Source organism: Meriones unguiculatus, chromosome 18 (genome assembly GCF_030254825.1).
Source record: "Meriones unguiculatus strain TT.TT164.6M chromosome 18, Bangor_MerUng_6.1, whole genome shotgun sequence".
In the NCBI taxonomy this organism is placed as follows: Eukaryota; Metazoa; Chordata; class Mammalia; order Rodentia; family Muridae; genus Meriones; species Meriones unguiculatus.
In genome coordinates, this window is record NC_083365.1 from 49,140,116 (window position 1) to 49,160,188 (window position 20,073).

Genomic DNA, 20,073 nt, shown 5'->3' on the forward strand with positions numbered 1-20,073 from the left:
GGCAAGCCTCCAATTTGAGATCTTCCTGTCTGCTAAGTGCTAGGATTAGGGTTATAGGCATTTGCCATCAGTGTATTGGCTTTTAATATTTAGTACATAAGGGAGCAGCTATTAGGATGGGACTTTTTGCTTATTCTGTGGTTCTGGTTGATTGAGAAAACGGGAGAAAAATAGGGCATGCTTTCAGTGACATTACACTTTAGGGGAAGGTAGGCCACAGCAGGCTGTAACAAACTCTCCTCTAGCTGTACTCAATACCCAGTTTTCCTTAAATATTAGGTGACAGAAAACAGTTGCCCAGCACTCCTAGACATGGAGTATCTTGGGAAATGCATATAGTTAATATAAACTTTATTTAAGGGTTTTAGAGGGAAGAGATTAAGAATGCATTTTAGTTTGGGTTGGTGGTGGTACATTCTGTTAGTACCAGCACTGAAGAGGCAAAGAGAGGGATCTCTACAGTTTCAGGGCAGCCTGATCTACATATTGAGTTCTAGGCCAGTGAGGCAACATAGGGAGACCCTGTCTCAAAAACAAATCCAGAGCGAGGATGTGGTGGTGCAAGCCTTTAATCCCAGCAGAGGAGGCAGAGGCAGGCAGATCTCTGAGTTCCAAAGGCCAGCCTGGTCTAGGACAGCCAGGGCTACACACAGAGACACCCTGTCTTGAAAAACAAAACAAAATCAAAACAAAACAACAACAACAAAGAATGCGTTCTAATACTCAGAACACTCTCAACATCACTGTCAGGGTTATAAGTATGAGCACTTAGGGTTTCAGATGAATGGTATCCATTTTAGACCCCACTTTCCAAATATGCTCTCCCATAGTAGTGAACACTACCTTTCCTGCTGTGAACACTTAACACTTCATGTTCCCCCTATAAGAAACAAGGTTACGATCGGGCAGCCTTGGGGTCCCTGGAAAATGGTGACTAGAACCAATAGTGTTCACTCGATGGAAAAATCAAGATTCGTTTTCCTTCCATCTTTCATTGCTTGGAATGGCAGCTGAGAAGGTGAACTAGAAGAGGAAGTTCTTTTGAGATGTCCTGGAGCTTGCCTGAAGTCTCCCCTAGAACTCAAAGCTATGGAGGGAGATCCTGTGGCATTTTTCTGGAAGTGAATCTTCACATTTCCGTCCTCATTCAAGGCAAGTATGAAGCAATTTCGTCTGGACCAAAAGGGACTCAGGCAGGACAACAGCAAGCTCTCCCAGATCCACCAGTGAACCCAGTGCACTTGTGGTGTGGAAACTGTTGGCCAAGACAACACTTGAAAACAATCTCATGCCATCTGTGCAGCAAAGCAGTAGCACATGTAAATGTTCCTCCAAACAACTGGAGATGACCAAAGGGAGGTCATGAACCAAGACCTCAAGACAAAGAGGGATGAGCTTTCTCTGCTCCGTGGGTCAGCATGTGGACAACGGGCCAGCAAGTCTCTTCTGGGCCAATGGAACTAAAACCCCAGTCCACGAGTTAAGGACCTCAGCAGGCCGTAATAAACCCCCCTCTACCAGGGATACCCATCTTTCCTTATTTAGGTGACAGAAAACAGTTGCCCAGCACTCCCAGACATGGAACATCAGAGCATCTTTGGAAATAAGTATAGTTAATGCAAACTTTATTTATAAAAGACTCTTTAAATTAGTTGTCTCATGCCATGCATTCATACAGAATACAGTGTCCCTTCAGGGCTAGAGGAGAAGAGCTCACAACTCAAAAGGAACTATTAAAAGTGTTTCTAATGGCTGAAAGCTAGGAAAAATTAGGACAATTTTACAAATGAGCCATTAAAACAAAACAAAACAAAACAACAAACAAACAAAGAAAAGATATGGAACCTACTCTGAGTGAGGGAGCAGCTGTTTAGAAGTCTGTACACTAACCTAACCCAGTCAGTCTTCTAGAGGCAGCGCTGATGGGGAAAAGCAGAGCGTGCGCAGGACTTGCCAGCATTGCTCTTCCTTCCCCATCTGCAGTCTGATCCAGTCAGTTTGTGTACATGAGGCCTGCCATGGCCATTTCACACTATAGGATGCCTAGGTTAGTAAACTAGAGCTGGAGAGTGCTGAGGGATGGGCAGCTTCATTTGCGACTACTCTTTATTCTCTCCAGTCTCTTTTTTAAGTCATCAATGTTAGCTGTGGAGGAGGAGGAGGTCATGGTTCCTGCAGAGTGGGTCTGGTTGGAATCCAGGTCTGAGTGCTGGTGCTGCTCCCGGGACTCCCGTAGCTGTGAGAGCTTGCTGTGGAGCATGTCTGTGGAAGAGGCAACTGGAGGAATTGCTGGTTTGGAGAGCAAAGAGGTCAGTGGAGGTCGGTCTTCTTGCTATTGAGAAGAGAGAGACACTGTCTGAGTTCAAGGGAAGCAGCCAAGATGCAACTCTGCAGCAGCGTATACCAAGGTCAGGCCACTCTGCTGTAGGCCAGCCTCTCCCCAACTCTTGGCACTGCTCGCCATCCCCATACACAAAGAGAGGAGCAATACCTTTGTGTTGTCAAGACCACACCGCTGTCGGAGAATTTTTAGCCTTTCCAGGTAGACAGATGGCCCCACTTCTTCTCCATTTGTGTTACCTAGAGAGGACACTGTGCTTGTCGGGGTGGGCACACATGTGACCTCCATCTGAGGGGAGATGCCTAGGGAGAAAAATGAAGGAAGCACATGCAGATATCCACATACCCCAACTTCCAGACTACTATGGTCAATCATTTCTAGGGCTCAGTGGCACAGCATAGGTTTCATAACTAAATCCCCAGCAACAACATTTTTGTTTTTTGAGACAGGGTTTCTCTGTGTAACAGCCTTGGCTGTCCTGGAACTCACTCTGTAGACAAGGCTGACCTCGATCTCATAGGGATTTGCCTGTGGGCACCACCATGGCCCGATAACAATCAAAAATTTTGAGCATCTGAGTGTCTCCACTGTACCTGGAAACTAAAAAAACCCACAGGATCTACCTGGACTTGGTGATACAGGTTGGTCTCAAATATATAACCCAAACTTTTGTTAGAACATCAAGACACAAAAGGGCTGTCTGTCTAAACCTTGGTTATGTGAAGGATTGTATACCAAAAATCATAGGGCTGACACGGGCAATCTGAAATCCCTAAGCTACTTCTAAGTATATGATGAATGCCCAACTGAAAAATGAGTGTATACGGGGGAATCAGTTATGCTTGGGCTGAATGATGCAAAACAGACAGGTTTTTCAAATCTACAGAGAACAAGAAGCTCAAGGGATAGTACTATCCATCAATATTCTTGGAGGACAACATCAATTCATATCGGTTCCTAAATTTCCAACAAGGAGCAGTCATAAAATGCAACATGTAAAGATCTAACTTACAGGGCTGGGGAGGTGGTTCAGTGGATAAAGTGCTTGCCATGCAAATGTGAAGACTGGAGTTTGAATCACTCAAGAACTCAAATAAATGCTGCGTAGGCACAGCAGTCCACCTGAAATCTCAGCACACAGGAGGCAGAGCTAAGAGATTCCCAGAGCAAGCTGGCTTGATAGAATAGATGAATCAGTGAACTCTAGGCTCAAGCAAGAGACCCTGCCTCAATTTATAAAGTGGAGAACAGTGAGCAGTAAATAGAAGCAGGATTCAACATCATTCCTGGGCTTCCACAAACTCCTGCAGCTGCACACATGCCCATACACATATAGACATTACTGCACACACACACAAACTCCAGAAAAAAAACACACAAACGTAACTTGGGGCTGGGACATGGCTACGCAGTTAGGAATACTGGTTCCACTTCTAAGGGACCCACGTTTGAATCCTAGCACCCACATGTAAACTCACAATTATAACTCCAATCCAGAGGATCTGATGCCTGGCCTCTTCTGGCCTCCAAGATATGTGGTGCACAGATATACAGCAGACAAAACAAAATACCCACACACAGAATTAAAAAACAAAAGAAGTGCTTGTCTTATATTTTATAAGGTCCTGGTGTTTAATCCCCAGCACCATAAAAGAAAGGCAAGATGGCAAAAGCTTACAGAAAGGGGGCTGGAGAAATGGCTCAGAGGGTAAGAGTGCTTCTACTATCTGCTCTACCAAAGGACCTGGGTTCAATTCCAGCACCCACATGGCAGCTTACAAGCAAGGGATCTGACAACTTCAAACTAATGCATATAAAATAAAATAAATTACTAAAAAAACAAAACAAAACAAAAAAACAACAGAATGACAAAGCCAGTGCAAAGGCCCAAAGGCATGTGTCAGAAACGTTTCAGAAACAGTGAGGGGGTTGGTGGGGCTGGAGAGCAATAGATGAGGACCCAGAAGTAGCAGGGATCAGACAACCCAGGACTTTGAAAGGTATTTGCCGTCTGGAAAAAAGCTGGCAACTCCTTCTGATGCTATATGTGGAAATGTGCACAGAAAAGTGACGATGGAAGGAGAACAAACAGGAAAGCATTGTGATGCAGTTTAATAAGAGAGAACACTGTTTTCCACTAAGGTGTCACAGTGGCGGTAAGGAAGAGGTGGGAGTGGACCCTGCATATGGTTTTCAGGTAGAGCCAAAGGGTTTCCTGACAGAGAGGAAGAGACCAAAAGCTTTAGTTCTCACCAAACTAAGGTAAAGCTGGTATCAACAAGAATGCCAACGGGGTAGGTGGCCTGCAAGTACTTTAGCCTATTTTTGGAACTGTAACAGGAAACCACACCTGTTGAAGTGGGAATGCGGCCTTTGCCTTCCCTTTCCATCTCAATCACGCGAAGGCCTCTCTCAACATAACTCTGAAAGAATTGTGAGGAATTTTTCAGAAATGGTTCAATGTCAGCATCTGAATATTTCTTCTTGTATTCATATAACTCTGCTAGGCCCTGGTAAAAAAGAAAAAGAAAAGGTGGGGATGGGTGTAAGTTAGTGTTCCTTATCCACAAGATAAACCACCACCTATTTGGCTTAACCCCTTCCCTTCTCCCTTACTCCCTACACCCCTCCTTCAGGATTTTTGTAGACAAGGTCTTGTTATGTAACTCTGACTGGCCCAGAACTTCCTATACGGACCAAACTGGCCTTAAACTTAGAGCAATCCTATTGTCGCAGCCTACTGAGTGCTGAGATTACAACTGTGTACCAAAACACCTGCCTTTTTGCTTTTCTGAGACAGTCTCACTATGTATATCATCAGTCTAGTCTCAAACTTGCAATCTTTTACCTCAGCCTTCTAAGTGTCACGTGCTACCATACCCAGCCTTACGCTTCCATTCTCACCTCCTTAGTGTTCTCTTTAGAGCCAATCTTCTTAAAGATCTCAGCTAAGAAATCATTTACTTTGGCCTTTGATGATTTTTCATCCTAATAAATTGGAAAACACAAAAGGACTGATTAGAGTTGAATTATTAGTTAGAAACAGATGAGAGGATAGATACTAACAGAAAATATTTCAAAATATGAGCCTTACTGGTTTGGTTCTGCTGGTGCAGAAAACCCAGAGCTGAAAAGCTTAGAGCAGTAACATTAGTATTCTGGTTGTGAGTACCTCCAGCTTGAGGATTTCACCTCCACTCTGAGGACAAGCTGATTCATTTCTCCCAGTTAAGCAGAGCTCACAGTAGACTTACCCAGTGAACAACTGAAGTTTTGGGCACAAACACAGAACTCTTTCTTGGGGATCAAAAAGCATGTGTTCACTAAAATTCTTAGGCAGAAATGGTTATAGCAGCAAACCAAGAAAGTGATCACTCCAATCCCAAAGCCTTTCGCCTAGAACTCAGAGCACTCACTATCCGAGACGCTCCCTTTTCTGTTTCCTTCTCACACTTGCTTCCAGTCTGCTCCATACTGTGCTTCATCATCCGACAGAGGTGTGCTTCCAGCTCAGACTCATTCTTATTGTCAATCATTGTGAGGTGGTCTAGGATCTGAAGGAGACAAGCCCATGTAAATGTTAGCAATGACCCTTCCATGAAATTCACTCAGAGATCAATTGCTGTTCTTACTCACCTTAGGTCCTTTTAATTTGCATAAGGTATGCAGAAGGGTCTTTAGAGTCCTTATAGGAAATTCACTTTTGCATTGCTTCAGCTTCTCTTTGGGAAAGACCTTCATGAAAATGTGGATGTCTAGAAGAATTCTGTCTAGGTTAATGCTGTTGATGGTGTCAGGTAATAGTCGAACCATTCTCCATAGACACTAATAAAATAAGAAACAAGAAGGTGGAGAGATGGCTCAGTAGTTAAGACCACCACTGGCTGCAGCTGGGTGGTGGTTGAGGCAGAGGCGCATGCTTTTAATCACAGTGACTGGGAGGCAGAGGAGGTGGATCTGTGAGTTCAAGGCCAGCCTGGTCTACAGCGCGAATTCCAGGACAGCTAGGGCTATACAGAGAAACTCTTGAAAACAACCCCTCTCCCCAAAAAGTGATTAAACCTTTGAAAAAAAAAAGAGATGAACTCATTTCAACTTTACCTTCATAACAAGCTCTGAGAATTTGGGAGAACTAGCTGTTGCTAGCAGGCTGTCCTGAAGTAATACAAGCAGGGCACTGGAAAAACAAATGGCATTAATAAATTTTAAATCTTCATTTTTAAAGCTACTAACTGAAGTGTGAATATTCTTTATCCATCTAATAAGCAATTCATTAATTATGATAATTATTAAAAATAAGATAAATCTTTAAGGTTTTATTATTTAAAAATTGGTAAAGCTTGTCACTCTTATTCTTTTTATTGCCATTAGCAGCTGAGAGACAAATGTAATGCTAGAGATATAACTGGTATATTTAACTGTCCTATTCTACAATATTCATGATAATATTACTAGCTTTGGCCTGAAATACATCTGATTCATTTAGAAGAGAGTAATAAATCATCTTATTAGGCAAACTTGAAATTTACAGCTGACCTGGTGATTCTGATCCTCTTTTCTCTACTGAGAGGAATGCTTCTCAGTGCTAGGATTATAGGATTGTGCCTGTTCCCACAAGTGTTGGGGGGAAACCCAGGACTCTGTGCATGCTCGGCAAGCACTCACTAACTGAAGCATACCCTCAACCTTGACTACCTTATTTCTATGTGTAGACAAATGAGAGGTTATCCCAAGCTTTACTGATAAGGGTATAAATATACCTGAGGATATTAGTCTGGTCTGATTTCTCCAAAACCTTCACCACCAAGAGGTTCACAGAACGAATCACCTGTTGTCCTTCCTCTAGATCTTCAATCCGAGAATCCAGCATTAAAGTGATCAGGCCATGCATCAGGTCTTTCAGTACTCCAGTGGAAGCCTCCCGGGCAAGGCTTTCTATCTGAAATAGCTATCCAGTTTTAACTGTGTTAGGGAGGTTAAAACTCAATATATGGGACAAAGAGAAAAAACATAGTTGGTATATTCTAGTCAATATCCAGCTATATATATTGACACAGGCCTTACTGTGTACTAGGTGACCGATACTTTAAAGTGCTGCTATTGCAGCCTTGTACTAACATACCTGAAACAATTATATCGAATTTAAAAAAACCTGTCAAAAAAATAAATAAATAAAACCATCACATTTCAGTAATAGCCAGAATTCATTGGTATGCTTCTTTTCTGCTGTATTTTTGATACATGGTTATCTGTAAAAAGCCAAACAGGACCTGCCTTGCCTGTAGAAAGAACTGGCAGGAAGAACACTGGAAGAAATAAGCATTCTACTTTATATCCTAACTGCAGGAGTCGAAAAGCCCTGAAGGAAGGAATTCTTGAGTAAATGTGTGCTACTGACATGGTTCATATCAAGGACTCTAGCCTCAGCCCTATGGGAGTGGCAAAGCCTTCTCTGCATAAGGTACAGAGAAAAACAGCAAAGCCTTCTTCAGGGTCCAAGACTAGGTGTTGACAGTGTGTCTAGAAAATTCCTCAACAGCCCCCACTCAACCACGGTTATGGCCTGAAGAGTACTCCCCTATAGAGACTGATCCTACTGAGATTAGCTAAACCCATTGCCTTTATCCAGCCATATAACATAACCCCCATCTCCTTGTTTATCTGTATGCAATAACCCTGCCTCTCTGTTCAATTCTATGTAATAAATATGCTGAGCTTCTGAGATGCTGAGGTTTCCCCATCTGAAAGCCCCACACCACCCAATCCCAGCTTTTCTGTGGTTTTGTTTGTCTTTTCTTCACTTTCCACTCCAGCTGTGCTGGATGAGTCACCTGACAATTAGGTAATATTTAATGCAAGAAGCCAACAACTGGCCACGAGATTCATGGATAATTTTTCCAAGTGACACAGGCCTCATTTGAGCATCAGTACTGACTCTGGCTTTAGAAGCTAGCGGGTTGACAGATCTAAGAGAAACTCCATGTCTACAGAAATGTCTTACCGAAATCATGTTGCCAATGATACAGCTATATAACTTGATGATTTCATCCTTGTCCAACTTCTCATCTGCCATGTGTGTACTGTAGATGAGTCTTAGCTGCATGAACGTTGCTATCAGAAACTGATCAATGTGGCCAGACATAGCTTCAGCTTTGTCTTCCTGCCTCAGGACCTCATCAATCTGATAATAAAAATTCCAAGCTGTAGTTTCCAAGCTTTATGAGCAGCAGAAAAATACTATAAGACATGTTTCTATAGGAGAATTCATTAGTAAAGCACTTATTTTATCTAAAAAGAAATTCAGTAACATTAAAAGTAACTATCCTTAGGAAAGCAATCATTCTACATATATTCTAACAAGCAAAACAGTATTAAGTGAATTAATCAGAGATGGTATTCTAAGAGACTTACTGCTTAGTTCAGGGAATAATCTCTATGCCTAAATGTTCAATTTATTAAAAAGAATACTTTTTTTGTACTTTTTAGACAGTGTAACTATTAAACCTTCCATTAAAAAAAAGAGAGAGAGAGACATGGCACACATCTATGAGCTTAACACTTTGAAGGCTGAAAAGCAGGAAGGATTTTATATTTGAATTTAGCCAAGGCTACATAGCCAAGTTCCAGGATATCCTGGGCTAGAGTGAGAATCTCCCCTTAAACAAATAAACAAATAAAAACAGCAGCAACAACAAAAACCTAAAACAAGTAACAAACATGCACACACATGAAGAGCTCAGTGGTAGAGCATTTCCTAAGTTTAAGACCTTGAGGTTTGATCCACAGTACTATTAAACAAAATTTAGAAAGACAGAACAATCCCAACAACAAAAAGGAAAAAAAGTAACAAGCAAAAGAACCCCATTTACCAAATGAGGCTCAGAGAACTCAGATTTTACTCAGTCTGAACCAAAAGCTAGATTTTTATGTCCAGTGTTTTCCCTACTTTAGTACCTTAGTTGTCATGATGATAAAATGTTCTGTAAAAAAATAAGCTCTTATACACTAATATAAAGGTGTTATACCCAGGGCCCTGTATATACTAGGCCTATAAAGTAGATCTCTATAATTGTATGAGTAGTGCTGAGATTAGCTATGCTGCATGTCGGTCTTCAGTGAGCTCCACGTCAGCAGGGCCACCACGCTACACAGCCACACTGGCCACCATTTATACACACTACAAGGTGAACAGCGCTCTTGCTATTGGCCTCACTGTCACTTCTCTCTTCATGTGTGCCTGCTTTGTAAACACGATCTTCAGCAGAGTAGCTTAATGTTTCCATATGCACACCATAAAAAATACTGCATTTCTAGGGAGGATTATTTTTCCTAAATTAACTAATATATGCAGACAGATATTCTTTCATATTTACAGTATTATAATCTTATATTTTTATATAATTGTTATATGAATAATTATAGTATAGTATCTACACAAGGCTTTGGGAGCACATTTATTATACAAGGATTATATGTCTTTTTCTGCATCTAGCACCCCCTCCCCTTTTGAGTCAGGGCTTCACTATGTAGCCCTGGCTATCCTGGACCTCACTAGGTAGATCAGGCTGGCCTTGAACTCACACAGATCTGCTTGTCTATACTTCCAAGTGTTAAGATTAAAGGTATGTGCTACCATGTCCTGCCTTGCATCTAGCTTTTTTTCTTAAATGACTTTTCATTGATGTACACTAGTGTTACTAGTGTTACGTCAGCATCTCTGTGAGGGTGTTGGATCCCTGAGAACTGGAGCTACAGACAGTTGTGAGCTGCTATGTAGGTGCTGGAAGTTGATCCTGTGTCCTCTGGAAGAGCAGCCACTGTTCTTAACCGCTGAGGCAGCTTTCCAGCCCTTCATCTGCTTTCTAATTCCATGGAAAATTATGAAAATCTCTGAAGTCACAACTCTCTGAAGGAACAACTTTATTTTTCCAAGTAGCATTAAGGAGCTGGAAAGGTATTGGCTTAGCAATTAAGACAGAACTTGATGTTCTTGCATAGGACTGGAGCTTCGTTTCCCAGCATTCTCATGGAACTGTCTCTTATAGCTCTCTCAGTAGCAAGGAGTCTAATGCCCTCTTCTGTATTCTGAAGGTACCAACCTATATATGTTTGTGCATACATGCAGGCAAAACACTCATAAAAACAAAACAAAAATTTAAAATAGTGGTTCTTAACCTTTCCAATGCTACGAGCCTTTATTACAGTTCTTCATGTTGTGGTGACCCAACCATAAAATCATTTTATTTCTACTTCATAACTGTAATTTTGCTACTGTTATTTATATTATCATAATGTATTCTGGGTTGTGAGTTTAGCCTTTAACGGCTGAGCCATCTCTCCAGCCCCATTATTGTAATGTAAATATTTGATATGCAGATATGCACATATCTGACATGTGACCCTTGTGGGGGTCGAGAGTCATAGATTGGGAACCATTGCCTTAAGGGGGGGTAGGCAGCATAACAGCTTACGCATTTACCAAAATTTTCAATCATTCTTTTACTGATGACTCCACTGTTTGTAGTTTAGTCATTTATCTGCTGTATGTTATACTAAATTAAAGTCTTTGAGTATACATCTTAGGCGCTTTCATTCTTAGAGAAAGCACACTGTTTGTTGTCTTTTAGTGGAGCTGACTCAGGGCCTTGCAAATGCTAAGCATGCACTATACAGCTGAGCCACACTTCCAGTCCTTATAGCAAAATGCATCAATGAGACTGGCATGGTGGCACATGCCTAATTCTAGTACTCAGGACACAGAGGTGTTTGGATTGTTGAGTTCAGGGCCAGCCTGATTCACACGGTGTTCCAGAATAGTCAGAGACCCTGTCTCAAACAAACAAACAAACAAACAAACAAACAAACCCAGCACCCACCTGGCAGCTCACAGTTGTCTGTAACTCCTGTTCCAGAGGATCTGATGCAAATGATGACTGAGTGGTCCCTGTTATCTATTTTTTTTCTTTTTTTTTTAAATCAGGGCAATACTCAACACTGTCTGCACGTTTCAGTACTGTTACCACACTAGTGTGCAACCCATTATCCTTACAAGGCTCTACATAGATCAATGGAATCACTATTATGGGAAGTATCCCCATTACCTGTGTCAGAGCTTGGATACTTGTGTTGATGTCACCACTGGCTACTTGAGAGATAATGAAATTGATTGTGGAAGCTGTATTACTGTGCATGTCATCAAAATGTGGAGAAACAGCCCGGATCCTAGACAGTAGATCAAAAGGAAAAATTCAATTTGTATTCCAAGACATTTTAGTGAGTGAGAATTACACAATTCTCTACTAGATCCAGGTTTTAATAAAGATGTTACTATCAATCAGGCAGTAATCAATTCTAGGAAGTTTTAACTGCACACTTCCACAGTGGGCTCTTTTCAGGTATGCATTCTAATAATCATGAACTGTTTTCATTTAGTTGAAAATGCTGAACTTACTTAGGTTCAGGAATAAGGACAGGTTCAAAAATGTCATCCAGTTTGTGCTGAACAAGTTCTGGCATTTCACAGCGGACTGTACCATTGTCATTCTCAATCTCATCTAAATCCAGCTGAAATTCTCGTCGAACCATCTGGGCTGCTTCAGGATGCCCACTCATGCTTCGAGCTTGACTAAAGGAAGCAAAAAGAGGCTCCTGAACTAAGAGGGATTTCTTAACATAAGGATAATGTCAGCATTGCTAGCTGCCTCAAAGCTTCAAGACAGATGTTCAACTTCTGGTTTCAGCCCCTCTGAAGGATGTTAGTTTTTGAGTGTAAGAAGGTGCTCGAAGTAACAACACTGATTCAGGATTATCCTAAGAGAGCAGGAAGCTTTAATCTGTGCTTAGATTACTGTATGATGTCTCATTTAAAAAAGCTGACAATCTTGTACTTCTATTCCATTTGGAGCAGAAAATACTTATACAGACTGAAAATCTATTACTATGAGACAAAATATTAATAATAATATAGACTGGATGTCCCCTACCCTCTCTGTGAAATTAGCCAGTGTTCAAGTTCTAATCATAGGCATCTTATGTACATTTTATAGTTTCAAAAGATAGTCATTATTTTTTAAAGAAGTCACTCTTGATAGGACAGGGCCAGTATTATATAGTTATGCAAAATTTCCACATTGGTTAAAATTATACTTATGGCACACACAGCCCCAAAATAGTGCTGTCTTATTTAGAAGGCACTATTTTGAATCCCTTAAGCCAATTCTGGGATGCATGTATCTTATTTTAGCCTTATCTCAAGAACACCTAACTGGGTCTCGTGTGTGTGGTGGTGCACACCTTTAATCCCAGCACTCTGAGAAGCAGAGTCAGGTGGATTTCTGTGAATGCAAAGCCAGTCTGATCTACATGGTGAGCTCCAAGACATCCATTGACTACATAAAGAGATCCTGTCTCAAAAACAAAACAAAACAAAACAGTAAGAATAAAAACAACAAAAACAAAAACCAGGAACCTGAGCACAACAAAAATAAAGAAGACTTTTCCTGGGAAGCCTGACATTTATGGCCACCCTCTGCTGGCCGGTTTTAAGAGCTAGTCACTCTCCAGAGGGGATGAATCCATGTCAGAAGTTAGAAAGATATAAGGGCCCTGCTAACGAGAAATTAGCAGGCAGTACTTACATCCTATAAGTGCGATACATAATTCTGTCCACGGAAAAGCAGTGAAAGAAGGCACAAGACCATTTAGAAGTGGTTTTGAGACAAAGACAAAGACAATGAAGAATGAAAGATTAAACATTTGGTTATAAGACATTAACCCAGACAATCTGTCATGCATGATAATGACACAAACTCTTATGTTACAGGACAAGCTCTGAGCACACAAAGCTAAATTCCATAGAAATGCTAGCAGACAACTGTCTATCTTCACATACTTAAGTTTGGAGGACATGTCCTCAGCTGGTCCCTTGCGTAGCATGTTGGCATTGGAATTTATATTCTGTGTGCGCTGAGGTTTCTCTTCAGCTTGCTTCACTGGTGCAGTAGAGGGTCTCTTTGCCGATCGTCTTATCCTTTCCTCAAGCATGCTCATGTCCTTTTCAGAAAGCTATAAATATTCAAAAATTAGCACACCCATTCACTAAAATACAAATCCTAATTGGATGACTCCAGAATTATCCACTGCAAGCCTGGTGTGGTGGCTCACACTTTTAATCCCAGTACTGGCAGGCAGAGGCAGGCAGGTCTCTGAGTTGAAGGACAGCTGGTCTGCAAAGCAGTCTGGTCTACAAATGAAGTTCTCTGAGTTCAAGGACAGCCTGACATACAGAATGGGTTCCAGGATAGCCAGGGGCACAAAGAAAAACCCTGTCTTTATTTATTTTTTAGTCTTATAAAATTTTTTTATTTAATTTTATTTTATGTGTATTGGTGTGAGGGTGTCTGAGTCACTGGAACTAGAGCTACAGACAGTTGTGAGCTGCCATGTGGGTGCTGAGAACTGAACCCAGGTTGTCTGGAAAAACAGCTCTCTTAACCAATGAGTAATTTCTCCAGCCCCAAAACTGTCTTAAAAAAATAAAAAATTACCCATTGCTGGGTATTATATATGTTATTCCACCTGAGGAGACTAAGGTAGGAGGATGGTAAGTTCAAGGACAGCTTGGGCAACTCAGCAAGACTTAGAAACAGTTTTTAAAAAAAAAACTAAGAAAATAACTGATAGAGTATACTTAAATGTGTAAGACCTTGAGTTCAGGCCTCTGTAAAACACACACACACAGGCACACTCACACATCCCTAATTTTCACACAGGAAAAAAATAGAAGCTGTTAAGTAAGAACAGATTTACTTTCAATTATCTCCATTAGGGGACTAGAGAGATGGCTCTGAATTAAAAAGCACTTGTTACTCTTGTAAAGGACGTGGGTTCAGTTCCCAGCACCCACATGGTTTCTCTGTGTAGCCACAGCTGTCCTGGAAGTCACTCTGTAGACCAGGCTGGCCTCAAATGCACAGATCCATTTGCCTTTGTCTCCTGACTGCTGGGATTAAAGACATGTACCACCACTATAGAGATTTTATTTTTTTTTTTAAAGACAGGGTTTTTCTGTGTTAACAACCCTGGCTATCCTAGAATTTGCAGAGAACCTTCTGCCTTTGCCTCTTGAGTGCACCATGAGGCCCAGCTATAACTCCAGTTCTAGAGGTTCCATGCTCAATTCTGGTCTCTGTAGATACAAGGCACACATATGTACACAAAGGCAAAATACTCATTCATTAAAAACAAAACAAAACTAACCAACCAAACAAAAACACAAAAACCCTTAAAAACAAGCAAAACCAACCTACTACATTATTTCTAAAAAGTGCTTTGCACTTATTTACTTATTTGTGTTTGTGTGTATGTGTATGCTCACACAAGCACTGCAGCACTCATATAGAAGTTACACAACTTGTGGGAGATGAGTGTTTCTTTTACCATGTGGGTTTCAGGCTTGGTTGCAAAACAACTTTACACAATGAATTATCTTGCTGGCCTTCACTATAGTATTAGGTCAACTACTATTAATATCTGCACAGTTATTAAAAAAAAACCCATGAAAGAAAAGGATACAAAAGTAAATGTTAATAATAACAATCAAAAAGCTAAAAAATTTAGGGCTGTAATGTTTGTTCAGTTGGTAGTATGCTTGTTTAGCATGTTCAAAACCTTGGTTTGACACACAACATTATATAAAACTGAACAGTTACAAGTACTAGTAATTTGAAGATTCAGGACACAGGGGTAGAACCAGCAGTTTAGGGTCTTAGACCAGGCATGGTAGCTCAAGCCTTTAATCCCAGCCCTGAGGGGTGGGGGAAGAGAAAGATCTCTATGAGTTCTGAGCCAGCCAGGTCAAAAAGCCAACTCAAGGACTATTGCATAGAAAGACCATGCCTCAAAACAAACAATCAATCAAGTAAAAAAAAGTCCAAGGTATTTAATGGCTACAATAGTGAGGTTGAACCTGGCATGAACTATATCAAGCTGGGGCCGGGGGGAGGAAGTTTCTTTGTTTTGTTGCTACTAACAAATCTGTCTATGGGCAAGATTTTTCACTTTTGGTCATTTGTAAAACTTCTACTTGTTTTATGTCATTCACTGGTGATAAAGGAAACACACGTTTAAGTGTGATTTAAGTATAGTGTACTAAAATGGTGCTACTATAGTAGCCCATGGCTGAAACGTGGTCCCTATATCTAACAATGTTCCTAAGAGGGCACTGTTAACTAAAAATCAAATGCATTAAAAACCACAGAGCAGGGGCCTGGAGAGATTGCTCAGAGGTTAAGAGCACCGGCTGCTGTTCCAAAGGTCCTGAGTTCAATTCCCAGCAACCACATGGTAGATCATTATTATATATAGTCAGATCTGGTGCCCTCTTCTGGCATGCAGGCACACGTGCAGGCAGAACACTGTATACCTAATAAATAAATAAAAGACAAAAACAAAAATACCACAGAGTAGACTGCCATGCAGAATTTAAAATCTAGACTAGTTCAGACTTCTTGATTCAAAGACAGCTCATAAATAAATAAATAAATAAATAAACAAACAAATAAATTTATTTATTTATTCTTAATTTTTTTAAAACAGGGTTTCTCTGTGTAGCCCTAGCTGTCCTGGAACTTACTCAAGACCAGACTGGCCTTGAGCTCACAGAGATCGACCTGCCTCTGTCTCCCCAGTGCTGGGACTGACAGCGTGTGCCACCACTACCACTACCCAGCTTAGTCCTCATATTTTAAGTAAACAGCTGTGAATTTAAAAAAAAAAATAAATAAATAAAAGGTAAACACAGAAAACGTGTCCAAAACATATATTGGACCTAGGAAATCTTGACAGGTTACGTTTAGAAACTGATGAAACTCCTGTATAGCTGAGATGGCAGGAAACCCAACACCTAAGAAACCTTGGAATTCTTTTCACAACATACTGACAAGTACACAGAAATGTCACTCACATTTCCAATCAGTTTGAACACCTGATCTCCATGCACGTTGTACACTGTTACAATGGTGTTGAGGGCAGCATTCCGTACAGCGTTGTCTCGGTCTCCTATGTGAATAGCTATCTCCTTTAAGGCTTTTCCTGGGGTTGGCTGACACACATTCATACCATAGGACTCAACTAGGCAACCTAGCTCTTCCAGGCACTCTATTAGGGAAGAAAGACCAGATTAATGAAACCAAAAAACATGTGGTAGAGAGGCTTCTACAACTTTCCTTTGGCACACATACATACTAAAATTTTATTTTGGCTCATTCTAGATTTTTTTTTTCTTTTACAATACAAATGGTTTTAGAAGTGTTCATGACAGGGTATGCCTGTGAGTCAGATGGCCCCTGTGCACTTGATTTTGTCACCAGGGTGGTACTGAGTGGTGCCTGTATCACCTGATACTCTGGCTCCACCAGTGTGCAACTCATCACTCTCACAGTTTGAATAAGAAACTTGGAATCCACTATACAGACACTGAATAAATTTCATTTCTCATTTATAAATGACTTGTTGAAAATCATTTGTGTAAAGACTCACACTTTAATTTTTGGAGGCTACAGATATATAGCTTGGTGTAAGGCACTTGCCCAGCACATTTGAGGCTCTGAGTCAGCACTCAGAAACTCCAGACAGAGAGATGGACAGATATAGATGCTTCGCTTTACCTGCTCTCTGCTTAGAGTTCTTGGACTTGGTCCCTTCCATGATGAAGGGGAACATCTTGCTAGCTGGATGGACAAGGCACATCCGATTCAGGATGGCACGGACATCTTTACGGATGACATCCTTTGGTTCTCCAACCTAGTTAACAAGAAATTATACAGACCTTTTCTGAGTACAGTGGTTATTTCATGCATTACTGTATCTTCAAAGGATTTTGAGGGTGAAAGGAGGTACCATCATACCATAATTTAGAGAATAAAAAAGTTTAAGAACCAAGGTTAGCTTAGAATTCAAGGATGAGAATATATTACCTTGAGGATGAGATAGGGGATAAAGGAAGATGCTTCATTCTCAGTAAGATGGTACTCTTCCTCACTCAGCAGGGTGAAGAGCAATTTTAAATATTCCAGTGCTTTCATTAAGACGCTTGTATTGGTGTCAAAAAACCGGAGGGTGAGCCATTTTAGGATAAGATCCAGGCAACCGATAACACCTTCTTTTTCACTCTCCAAGTGCTTAAAATAAAAAAACCACAGGTAAGAATGTATATAAATTTAAATTCTATAAAATGATTTATTTTTATGTGTACTGATTGGTGTTTTGCCTGCATGTATGTCCTTGTGAGGGTGTTGGATCCCTTGGAACTGGATTTACAGTTGTGAGCTGCCAGGAATTGAACCTGGGTCCTCTGGGTTAAGAGCCAGTGCTCTTAACTAACTGCTGAGCCATCTCTCCAGCATCTGATTTCTTAAATTGTACTGGTGCCCCAAAGAAAATATAAGACTTTTAAATCTTCAATAGGATCCCCAAAATACACTATCATTTATTACACCATCAAATGAGATAACTCTACAGAGAACATGGTGTATTCTACTTCTTCAAGACATTCCAACTTGTGACCACTTCACAGCACCCCATATTTTTATATTCCTGAAACAGGTATTTATCGTTTGAAGACTTACATCAACCATGACTGCCAGGGCTTTATTGTGATGCTGAAAGTCTGAGTGAAACATTTCATCTTGTAACCATTTAGCCACACAGCTAGACATCTGAGTCTTCAGCTGTTCAATGTATTCATCACGTGGGGTAGTAAAATTCCACTTTAGCACCTGAGAGAAAAAAATAGAAAAGCACTGAGTACAAAGAGTTCAACTGAAACAAAGTTGAGAGTCACCTGTTGCATGAAGGACCTAACATAACCTTTTATAGCCTTTTTTTTTTTTTTGAGACAGCGTCCTGCCATTTATTATTGACTGGCTGTGAATTCACAGTAATCTTCCTGTCTAGTCTTTTTAAGTTTTCTGTCTGTGCAGTACATTCTTTCTTGCTTCGTGGATTCCTTGGAGCTGGAGTTACGGCCATAGTTGTGAACTATATGGGTGCTGCAAATCAAATCATAGTCCTCTATGTGAATAGCCTTCAGTTCAAGCTTGACTTGAGTTCAATTTCTGGCATCCATATGGTGAAAAGAAAGAACTGACCCCTACAAGTTATGAGGTGGTGCATGCCTTTGATCTCAGCACTCAAGAGGCAAAGGCTGATAGACCTCTGAGACCAAGGTCAGCTTGGTTACACAGTGAGTTCAAGGACAGGCAGATCTATGTGGAGAAACCTTGTCTCAAACAAAAGAAAAACCAACAAAAGAAAGTGATTTTTAAAATTTCTGCCATGCTGGCTAGTAGAAGGCATTTAGATAGATCTAGCCTGATGTACATAGCTAGTCCCAAGTCACCCAGGGGTACATAGGAAGAATATGTCCCCAAATAGAAAACAAGATGTCTACCAGGGTATGGATTTAATACTAGGCAAGAGTTTACTACTGTACTGTATTTCTAGATCCCCAAAACAGCTGAATTAGTTACATATATGGTTGTTATAAAACTTGCATTTTAGATATTACAAGAATTGAAACAGCAGCCCACTAGTATGTCCAGCTGATTATAATCAACGAACACTACTTTTTTTTGTTTAAAAATATTAAAAAATTAAAAATGTTGAAAATACTAAATCATCTATTTAGAAAGAAATGGGCAATTAGGTACATTTTTAAATTCTCTTTATAAGAATTACTTTTCCTTGCCCAGCATGGTAGCACTATAAACCCCTCCCCCACTACCACATACACACTTGTTTTGTTTTGTTGAGACAGGTTCTTCTGTGTAGCCTTGGCTGTCCTAGACTCACTTTGTAGACTAGACTGGTCTTGAACTCACAGAGATCCTCGGGTGTCTGCCTCCCGAGGATTAAAGGTGTGCACACCATACCCATCGGTAGTTCATTCCTTTAATACCAGCACTCATGAGGCAGAGGCAGGAGAATCTCCGTAAGTTTGAGGCCAGCCTAGTCTACAAAGTGAGTTCCAGACAGCCAGGGCTACAGAAACTCTGGGAAGAAAAGAAGGAAACAAACAAACTAAATAAATATCTTCTCTTTTGAAATAGGGCCTTGCTAAGTAACTTTAAGACCTATGGAAAAGCAGACAGTGCTCTTAACTTCTAAGCCATCTCTCCAGCCCTTAAGATGGTCTTAAAACTTAGAATTTTGCGGCCTCAGATTCTTCAGTATTGGGATTATAGGTATGTGCTATCAAGCCCATATTGGAAAAACAAACAACTTTTTATTTCTTTTTCAAGACAGCATCTCAGTATATGTTGCTGCAGATATTCAATCCCGTTGTGAACCCTGAGCTTGTGAACTGTAAAAACCTGCTTTTAGTTGCGGAGTGGCTCAGCCCCAGCACACAACCTTTAATCCAAGTACTTTCTGTAAACAGGTTTAAATAAAGTTAACAAGTACAACCACTCTGGAAATCAATCTGGCGCTTTCTCAGACAACTAGGAATAGCGCTTCCCCAAGATCCAGCCATACCACTCCTGGGCATATATCCAAAAGAGGCTCAAGTACGCAAAAAGGACATTTGCTCAACCATGTTTGTAGCAGCTTTATTTGTAATAGCCAGAAGCTGGAAACAGCCCAGATGCCCCTCAACTGAAGAATGGATGCAGAAACTGTGGTATATCTATACAATGGAGTATTACTCAGCAATGAAAAATAAGGAAATCATG

The 20,073-nt window shown here is 40.7% G+C and overlaps 1 protein-coding gene and 1 non-coding gene across 5 annotated transcripts in view; both read right to left on the reverse strand.

The window, feature by feature from the left end:
• Positions 1-1,608: 1,608 nt before the first annotated feature.
• The window catches only part of Ckap5 (cytoskeleton associated protein 5), a 94,359-nt gene continuing 75,894 nt past the window's right edge, over positions 1,609-20,073 (reverse strand). For 3 of the 4 annotated variants that reach the window (XM_060371784.1, XM_060371786.1, XM_060371785.1), the window contains exons 29-45: positions 17,968-18,117; positions 17,317-17,520; positions 17,008-17,143; positions 16,305-16,498; positions 13,233-13,405; positions 12,979-13,002; positions 11,793-11,966; positions 11,443-11,563; positions 8,343-8,522; positions 7,102-7,289; positions 6,443-6,518; positions 5,978-6,166; positions 5,758-5,895; positions 5,246-5,329; positions 4,692-4,851; positions 2,492-2,643; positions 1,609-2,332 (exon numbers count right to left, since the gene is read on the reverse strand). In XM_060371784.1, coding sequence (XP_060227767.1) covers positions 2,090-2,332; positions 2,492-2,643; positions 4,692-4,851; positions 5,246-5,329; positions 5,758-5,895; positions 5,978-6,166; positions 6,443-6,518; positions 7,102-7,289; positions 8,343-8,522; positions 11,443-11,563; positions 11,793-11,966; positions 12,979-13,002; positions 13,233-13,405; positions 16,305-16,498; positions 17,008-17,143; positions 17,317-17,520; positions 17,968-18,117 — 2,586 coding nt within the window. In that variant the 3' untranslated portion in view covers positions 1,609-2,089. The remainder of the gene's footprint in view (positions 2,333-2,491; positions 2,644-4,691; positions 4,852-5,245; positions 5,330-5,757; positions 5,896-5,977; positions 6,167-6,442; positions 6,519-7,101; positions 7,290-8,342; positions 8,523-11,442; positions 11,564-11,792; positions 11,967-12,978; positions 13,003-13,232; positions 13,406-16,304; positions 16,499-17,007; positions 17,144-17,316; positions 17,521-17,967; positions 18,118-20,073) is intronic. The other variant, XM_060371787.1, reaches the window with a different exon arrangement.
• On the reverse strand, positions 16,670-16,780 carry LOC132649099 (small nucleolar RNA SNORD67). The gene has a single exon (XR_009587533.1). It is a non-coding gene; the product is annotated as a small nucleolar RNA SNORD67 (small nucleolar RNA).